We start from the raw sequence: 9,726 nt of genomic DNA, 5'->3' as shown, positions 1-9,726 counted from the left end.
TACCAGTGGACACAACAATGGTTTTATTTCACCTGGTTATGGTAGACCCTTCACATCATGATGCTACCAGATGAGTAATTAGTTAAGAGTATTAATTTCTTGTCTGAGGTAAATAATCCCAATTACCAAGGAGAAATAGGCTTGTTGCTATGTCATGGGTACAAGGACAGCCAGGTTTTGAAGCCATGCAATTCTCTGGAGCTATTTTTAATAAATTGTAACTTCTTAAACAGTCTATTGTAAGTACCTAAAGTGATTTCTATTATCCTAGTTAGACCCTTTCTGACATAAGATAAGCACTAATCTAACAAAAATTCATATCAGCTCACCCCAATTCCATAAATAAGATGCCTTAGTCATTTTATGCCTTTGATGGAATCATCTATAACATCAATTTCTCTAATTCAGAACTTCTCAATCTCATGTTGGATATTTAATATCAAAGGAAGACTACCGCAGTCCAATGAAGGCAGTCACAATGGTCTCATACCTTCCAGAAACGGAAATTTCGATCAACTCACCACTAAAACCAATTTAAGTGGTAATTTAAAGCAATGGTAACATGAGCTGGGCCATATAAAATTTTTTATTTAAATCAATACCAACATTGGACTTATGACCAATCATAGAAATAAAGATGGTGGGTATTTTAATGTAAAAAATAACAAATTGTTTTCTATTTCATTCACAGGTCAACAGACCCTGACCAGTTACTTACACCAGGTGAAAAGGATGGTATGGATTACCTAAGTTGAGATAAACAGCACTCCCATAGACTTGAGATGGGCACTGTGACTAATCTGGCCCAGGGTCCCTATCTTAAGAAAGATGGAGCGTTGCTTTGTATTAGGCAGACGTCTGGATTTACATGTTAGTTAAGTATACAGAGAAGGTTAGACTGAAATTTGAGCCTGTTTGTATCCATATATATTTCTTGTCCTTCCGCTGATCTGCTTAATTTTGTGGTGAGTTGGGATCAAGAGCATTGATGAACTTGCACACTGCATTCCCATCCCTGAGATCCACAGATTATTAGAGGACAGAATAAAGGGAGGCAGCAAAATTTCACTTGTTCCCACTGTGCTTCAGATGGCACCAATGCCTCCCATACTACGTATTGTTTCTGCCAGGTGACCCTATCTTTTTGGATCTGTGCTACCTCCGCATCCCTCTATCACTCAAATCCAGGGTTGTTCGTAGTAGCATGTTGTTGCTAATCACTGTGTCAACCCTCTGCGTTAAATAACCACCATCATAAATACTTCGAGTGCTATCTGTTTTCCTAGTTAGAACCTTTTTGATAAGATGCACACTAACTTCATAACAATTCAGATGTCATCAACCCACCCCATGGCCATGAATAAGATGCCTTAGCCATTTTAATGCCTTTGATTGGAGCATCAATAACAGCTATTTCTCTAATTCAAGGTTTCTCAGTCTCAGCACTTCTAAATTTGGGGACTGAATAATTAGTAATTATTTCTTGTAGGAGACTGTTCTGTAACGTGTACAATGTTTATCAGTATCCTTTGCCTCTGCTACCCTCTAGATTCCAACAAAACATACCTTTCCTCATTATGAAAACAACGGAAAATGTCTCCAGACAATGTCAGATGTCTCCTGGGTGCTAAAATTATCCCCTGTTGAAAACCACTGCTCTAATTGAAAAGTTGATAAAAATATTATTTTTCTCTTTTTCAGCAGTGATTTATATTTAAAGTAGCTCCTGCCTCTCGTGTCTCAGTGTGGCTATTAGGAAGTCGGATAAAGATAGCTACAGCCAGTCCTCTATAAAGTACCTTTATTTTCAATGTACACCTTCAGGCACTTGTTAATACAAAATTCCCATTTTATGTCATTGACATGTATGTAGTAGCACAAAGATGTTTTAGAGCATTCTAAAGCTTATGCTTCCATATTGTACAAATTTCTTGTAGTATCCATTCATTCAACTAACATCTATTACATAATTTCAAAATGTAAACATATGGATGAGTAATTTAAAAAGGACAAAAAATAGTTTTCTCAGTTCATCCTAATTGATTGATGTGCATGACATCCAGAGCAACATGAGAAATGACTTTGCTCTTTTGGGAAAGAAGGGAAATGGTTTTCTCAAGCCGGGGGTTAATCAATAGACCCTCCACTTAAAAGTATTGCCATTGCCAGCTCTGAGCCATGTCTCAGACAGTCAGAATGAACCCGACTCCCATCCTGGGCCACACAATGACTGGGCAATCTGTGAATGCTAATAAGGAGTGTGGAACTCAGAGAAATTGTCACATGATGCCCTCTAGATGTAAAAATATAAATCAAGCCATTGACTCAGGCTGCTTTCATTTCTTCCCTCAAAAGAGTAGTTTTTGATACTTCACTTCTCTTCTATGGAGTTGAGTAGGGACCACTCATTGAGATAACTAACATTTTTTCTACTTAAGTTCTCTTTATTCAATTATTGCTTTCATAATCAATAAATTTACAAACTATTTTACATTCCCAATAATATTTGTTTTCTATTAATCAAATATCTCCTCTAGAAATGTGTTCAAAACTAGGTAAAATTTGGCCCTCTATGTGAATGTCCTGAATAATCTTGTCTATTCATTTTTTTATCCTTTATTCTTATTTTACATATAGTTACCCACAGTAAACATGCGTTCCACTGGAAGACACTGAACAAATCCTCTGACGTTTACTATGTCCTAACTGCCTTAGCTGTGAGACAAGGATGAGCATAAAGCTACAGCTGCTTCAATAAATACATTTACCATCGTGTTATCATAACATCTGGGCAGATAGCTGGTAGCATTTGAATAAGTTATACTCTATATATTGAGAATAGAAAAGCATTCGTGGAGGTATCTAGAATTACTTATCAGTGAGAAAGTCCTTGATCAAGTTCAGGAATGGCTAATTTTCTGCTGATGAATTTTCATTCTGAAAGAGCCCTCAAAATAGGCAGAGGCTAGAACTCAGAAGATCGATACTCGGTTCTACTCCACAGAGACACGGGACGAGTGCCGTTACAGGAAGTGCACCCCTAACTGTGCCTCACCGCTTCTTGCCGCCCTTGATTTTCCTAACCCTGCTCCTTCCCCAGCACCTTCCTGACTGCTTTCTTCACATCCTTATTCCTCAGAGTATAGATCAGGGGGTTGAGGGTAGGTGCAAGGATCATGTACAGCACCGCCAGGGCTTTGCTCTGGTCTTGGGAGTAGTTGTCTTTGGGCTGCAGATACAAAAACATAATTGTCCCATAGAAGAGTGAAACCACCATCAGATGGGAGGCACAAGTCCCAAAAGCTTTTTTCCTTCCCTCCGCAGAGCGCATTTTCACTACTGCCTTGCCAATGCACGCATAAGAGGTCAGGATGATGGAGACGGGCATCCCTAGAATAATGAGCCTAGCGATAAACATTTTAGACTCTGTTGGGCCAGTATCAACACAGGAAAGTTTAACAATGATCAGGAGCTCACAGAAGAAATGGTCCACACGACGGTTTCCACATTTAGGCAGCATCATGGCCATGGACGACTGGAGGACAGAGTTGGCAATGCCTGAGGACCAGGAAGCTGCTGCCAGGAGATGGCACAACCTGGGGTGCATGATTGACGGATAGCGCAGAGGCCAGCATACTGCAACATAGCGGTCCACTGCCATTACTGCAAGCAGGACACATTCAGTGGAGCCAAGTGCCAAGGCTACCCAGTACTGAACCATGCAGCCAGCATAGCTGATCTTCTTGTTGCTTCCCCACATGTTCACCAGCATCTGGGGCACAATGCTGGTGGTGAAGCAGAGGTCGAGCACAGAGAGGTTTCTGAGGAAGAAGTACATGGGTGTGTGGAGTCGAGCATCTAGGATAGAGAGTAGGATGATGGTCACATTACCCAAAATGGTTATGGTGTAAAATGTCAGGACAAAGAGGGAGAGACTCAGCTCCAAGTCAGGCCGCTCGGAGAAGCCCACTAAGATGAAATCCCCATCTGCACTGGCATTCGTTGTTGCCATCTCCTCTTCAACACCTACGATTGAGGGAGACCAAATGCCATCTGCAGTGGGATTTAAGGGGAAAGGATGGGTAACTAACACATACACTGTCATTTTTGTGACAAGCGTGACTCCTGAATGTAACTTAAACGCTACTCTATCTTCATTTCCTCCTGTCTCTTCGAGTTGATTTTCTCTTGACACTGGGTAAAATCTCCAGCAAACTCATGATCTCTACAATCATGAAAGTGTTACAATTACTTTCTATTATAAGCAGAATCTCAATTTAGTCATTTGAAACCCAAGTCCCATGAATACTAAAATCTCAGAGTGTCGTTTGACATTGTGAATTCATCTCATCCCAGCTAGATTATTTTCCCACAAAGCCTGTGCTTGGGAAATGACTACGGCAGCTTCTCTCTGGTTCTAATCCTTCTTTGCCAGTACATCATCGGTGACGACAGGCTTCTCCCATGTGGGTCATGGATAAGAGGGCAAAGGGACAGAAGGAAGCGCTTACTGTCCCGAGATAGCGTCTTACTCCTTGAGCCTGTCAGGTATTTGAAGAGCCATTCTTTTCCCATGGAAAATGTGTGAATTCTTCACAATCACCATAGCGCTCCAGTTCTCCATTTTGGGCTGGTTTATCTCCTTCAGAGGCCGCTCACAAACACCACATTAAGCCTCTGGCAGATTCCGTGTCCTAGCAGCATCATGCTGCGTGGTCCCTTTGTCCTTCTGATGGCCCTATTGGATAAGCCTTGGGACAACCAAGTGGCCATCTTCTGGTGCACAGGTGATCTCTTTTGATCTTTTCCTCAAAACCATTGTGGGATCCAAGACTTTTCTCGATTCACCACCATAACAGTTGTCAGCCCTTTTATCTTGCCCTCACATGCCCCCTCCTACTTACAATAGGCATCATTGGAGTCTGAAGATAGCTCTGTTAACATCTCCCACCACAAGGTCTCTTGAGGTGAGGGACTGAGTACCTCACAAAAGCCTTTCCTGTGGGGAGGCCTGGTTTGGGGCTCATACTTCCACCGGCTCCAAATGAATCTTCACTAATTCACTCTCCCCTGTCCACTCTCTTGACAGCGCTTATTTTTTTCAAGTGAATGAAGCTAATTCTGGGTGAGTAGCCCAAGAATCATAAGACTGCTTTTATGAGAATATTTTTAAATGTAAATCCTGCATATGACAGTCTCTTAATTTCCATTGAGTCAAATACAGGCAGAGAGATCTTGGTAGATACTGACTCTTAGGTACCAAAGGTGGTGATTACATCAATATAATCAGAAATTTTGGAATAGTTTCTTCTCATGACTCTGAATAAAAATGAGTCACAAGAGGTAAAGGACATCAAATAAATGAGAAGGAGGGCTAAGGAATTCAGACACTTTTATTTTCACCCAGAATTGCAAATAAAGCACCAAAAATGAAGTCAGAAAATTGGCAACAAACTCATTCCACTCGAGCGAAGTTGAAGAAAAAAAATCAGGCAATTAGACAACAGGCTATTTCTATACTTATGAACAATTTCCACCTTCATTCTCCATATGATTTTTCTTTAGCGGTCCCTCTGCTGTTAAACATCAATACTTTTATTTGCTTTATAGCAATTACCTTAAATTAGCCTTAGGTCTTTCCAATTTTTTTCTTCTTCTTCACTAATAATGCTCATTTAAGAAAAACTTTTCCTTCGTAGATACTAATCTTTTGCTCATTAAATGGCATACCATATTTCCTTTGGTTATTTTGTTTGTTTGTTTGGAACTAGCTCATGTTTTCTGTAGGTTATTGGTTCCACTATATTTTATGTTTGGGGACTGAGAACACAGAGATGGTAAGGATTAGACACTGGTGTATATTCAACACATTTCAATATCTTTCTCTATAATGAAGTATGCTTCATTAGAATTCATGGACAAATAAATTTGGCAAATAAAGTGTACACCTGTAAACTTTAAATAGTTTTAAACTAATCCATATTAATTTGTTTTAATCACAGATTTTTTTTTAAATTAAAGATCAGGAAGTAAGAAGGTAAGGAAACAAGGATGACCATGGTTTTGGGGGGACTGGACAGAAGCAAGATGGATAATGGCCAGGGATATACGGGAAGATTCCATTTATGAGAGAACGACTGGGCTTCCAGACACTCTGGGGATTCAGAGTTGAAACTCAGGAAGAAGAGCAGTCGAAGACTGGGTTTCTTGTGGTCATGATTAAATCTATAGCAATTGCCAGATGTCAGGTGCAGGTGCAAATGTAAGTGACAGGTGCAAATTTAGTTAATATCTGGCCCTAAATCCCAAATATGTAATATTAGAATCAAATCTGAAATGCAGGCACATTTTGTTAGACCTACACAAAGCTTTAAAAATTTAGAACTTTTTTAAAATTAAGAACTCAGACCTCTCATTAACAAGTATTTTATATCAAGTGAGTGAACAGTGAGTGCTTGTCTTAAACAGGTAGATATTCCTTCGAATTCTGTCCTCACCATTGCCTACTCACCTCTGCTCTACCCCTCTGCCATTCTACCTTACCTGTCTACACTCCGTGGGCATTTGAGATGGAGCATCAAATGTCTGCTGCCTAAACTGAGGCTTTGCCATCATATGATTCTGTGGCTCCATCAGTTACAGACAGCTCCAGCCAGGCCCATGAAGACTCTGCAGGTTTCTATGCTTTTTGTTGCAAATTATTACATGCTCTTCCTGGAAGTAACCTTGGCATATATTACAAACTTGAGTAAGAAGAGCATGGTATCAAAACCCCATAGACAGGAGGAAAAGAAAACTAAAATTGTCATTGCTTTTAACAAAACTTAGCTGTGATCAAAATATGAGTTTCTCTCTTTTTTATTTTATTAAATGTTATGATAATTGAACCTCACTATGACCCTAGGAGATAGTTAGAAAATATATTAACACCCTTATATTACAACTGAGAAAATGACTAAGTGGTTTAATTACCTTGCATCACATAGTCTCTTTCCTGCAGAAACTATTTATCCTCTCCATGGGGAGAATACGGAAACGAGAGAAGTGTGGGAGTGGTGAAGAGAAAAGGATTAATTAAAAATAAAAAGAGTCCATTTATCGGAGAGTTGAGAAAAGCTGTAGAAATCGGGTAAAATAAAGAATCAGTGATTATGATAAACAGGTCCTAATCAATACATTTACTAAATGATTCTTGTTTGGAAAATTAACTCAAGTAGAGAACGTTGGTCATGATAAAGTCTAGATGTCAAACACGAAATCAAGAAGCTCTGTTAACTTCTAACTCAACCACATGTGCAAACTTGGGAAGATCTTTAACCTTTCTTAGTCCGAGTTTTCTTGCCTGTAATATAAGAATAGTCGTATAATTATTTCCATAGAATTACTTTGAAAAAATAGAAATGTCATACCTCTAGAAATAAACTTAAATGGTTATCACTAGGTAATCAATAATAGTGGTAATAATTATAATAATAACATTTCTCAAGTGCCCACTACAAGCTTAGTGTGCAACATGCATTATTTGCATGATGTCACTTAATATTCATATGTAATATCAGGTATTTTTATTATCACTGCCCCCCTTTTATGGAGAAAATTTCAAGCCTTTCATAAAGACCTACTCCTAAGGCCAAGGCCACATCCCCAGTATATAGGAGAACTAGGACTCAATGTCAGAATTAGCTCATAATCTCTAAACCATACCATACTATACCATTAATATGTAAGATAGCATTTTAGGTGGCTCTCATATAATCCATTTGTGGTTTATTTCTCCCAGTGTCTGGCATATATAAAGGCACTCGAAGCTTATAAAGTAAAGGGAAGAGGGGGGATTGTCAAAGTTCAGTCATTCGACAAAATTATTGTCAATTCTGATCACTCAGACTTGTGGAAAGAGAGGAGGGAAGATCAACTGCTAATCCCTCAGGCCATCTTTATCTAGTGAAGTGTCTTTTTAATAAAACAAACAAACAAAACTTCTCAGAACCTTAAAAGCATTAACAACTCAGTTTCGTAGCAATTTAAGTTCTGAAGTGTACACTCACGGGCAGAACTGCCTCAGCTTTTTGAAGCCTTTCAGGAAAGTTGGAATCCAAAGAGACTGAAGGCAAAGGAGCACAACTCACCTTCGCACACAGGTTTTAATCTGACAGGCTAAAAAAGCAAGATCTTGTCATGTTCTTTGTTATCTGCTTAAAATCCTAGTAGAAGGCGAGAGATCTGAATCCGTGAGGAGAGAAGAGAAATTATGCTAGGACTCTCCAAGACACACGAATCTCATCTCCCCGTTTTAAACAAACCTGCTGTCAAAACAGCCAAGACACAGAAATGTGTTCTCTATTTGCCAAGAGAGTTTATCAAGCCTTCACATCATGTAAAACCCATTTGCCACAATTACAGAAACCAGGGAAGCAAACTGGGATTCGGCAAAACTGCCAGTGCCTTCCTTTCCTGCCTTTATTCTTCCTGCTTCAACCCACAGATGGTTTTTGCTTTCTCCCACTTTCAGAAAGGTGTTTGAGGACCCAAATAGTACCCTTAACCACTTCGCTCATTCCCCAGAGGCAGAGACAAGACATTATCCTAAGCGCTTCTAAAAATGATCTTAGCTAAATCAGTTTCTGGCACTTCTCAGCAAGAGTCCATCCAACGTACCCAAATACCTAGAAGATTTTGATTGAATTGTGTGGCTTGGAGTTCTTTCTCCCAGTCTAAAAGACTAAGTTCATCATTGTAGACAGCTTTTATAATAAGCACCCAGGTTGCTGTGAAAAAAATGTCATCGATCCCTCATGTCAAATCTGTAAGTTGCCATGGCTTGTTTACAGAAACCACTCTGAATGACGTGCCCCAAAGTGATCAATTAGTGCAGAAAGTAAGGGACCCTGGGGAGAAAAGATAGGTAGCAAGGGGGCTGAAGTAGCTGAGGCAGTGATGCCTGTTTCTCCGTGCTTCCTCTAAATTTTCTCAGGTGAGTAAATATTTTAGTAAATGCTTCATAATATTTAAATGGTGTCAGAGGGGATGAAAGAGACTCCAAATATCAAGTATAATTTATCAAGACACATTTATTAAGTCTTACACAGGACACAGAAACGACAAAGACAACTCACCTAGTAAGGGAGACCATCATACAACATGTCCAATGTTGACAGAGACACATCCATTTCAACAAGACGTGCGATTACAAAGGAAACTGGCACAGATTGGCAGCAGATCAATATATCACAGATACGGGCAAGACAACAGAAGGGGGAAATGGACTATGATAGGGACAAGTACATTATGCTAGACAGGAGAATTTGTAAGATTGGTTCCCAAAGGCCCTCTGGCTAAGGCAGTGAGGGAGTGACTTATGACCATGTGACCATTTGACCCTACTCCCCAAAGGAAACACTGCACCTCTCAGTGGGGTCAGGGGAGTGGTGATAGTCCACTTTCAAGCATACGCTGACTTTCCATGGGCTGAAAGAAATCAGTGGAGGCCAAATCTATGTGGAGACTCTGAAATGGATTTGGGGATTTCATCGTAATGTAGCCTCCCACATACTTAGGACTGATATTTTTTTAACTCGAATACAGTGATCATCACCATATTGTGAATTAAAACAGAGAGAATTCTACACTAGACTCTGTTAGGGAAAAGAAGCAAAGAAGAACCTAAAATAAAGGTAGGTTGCATATTTGGCATTGGTTTTCTCCCTCCCTCCCTCCCTCCCTCCC

At 39.7% G+C, this 9,726-nt stretch overlaps 1 protein-coding gene across 1 annotated transcript; it reads right to left on the bottom strand.

Annotated features, from left to right (window-relative positions):
* Positions 1–3,079: 3,079 nt before the first annotated feature.
* LOC101647043 (putative olfactory receptor 2W6) lies at positions 3,080–4,012 on the bottom strand. The gene has a single exon (XM_004697176.1). It carries the CDS (start codon positions 4,010–4,012, stop codon positions 3,080–3,082), a length of 933 nt encoding a protein of 310 aa, XP_004697233.1.
* Between the last annotated feature and the right edge of the window lie 5,714 nt (positions 4,013–9,726).

This window comes from Echinops telfairi, unplaced genomic scaffold (genome assembly GCF_000313985.2).
Source record: "Echinops telfairi isolate 266 unplaced genomic scaffold, ASM31398v2 ScPeMD7_7469;HRSCAF=8507_0, whole genome shotgun sequence".
Lineage (NCBI taxonomy): Eukaryota > Metazoa > Chordata > Mammalia > Afrosoricida > Tenrecidae > Echinops > Echinops telfairi.
Note: the sequence above shows the minus strand (reverse complement) of the source record. Positions and strands in the feature narration are given on the sequence as shown.

What these genes read in the sequence shown, in the direction of transcription:
- LOC101647043 (XM_004697176.1), bottom strand. Translation starts at nt 4,012, where the DNA reads ATGGCAACAACGAATGCCAGTGCAGATGGGGATTTCATCTTAGTGGGC.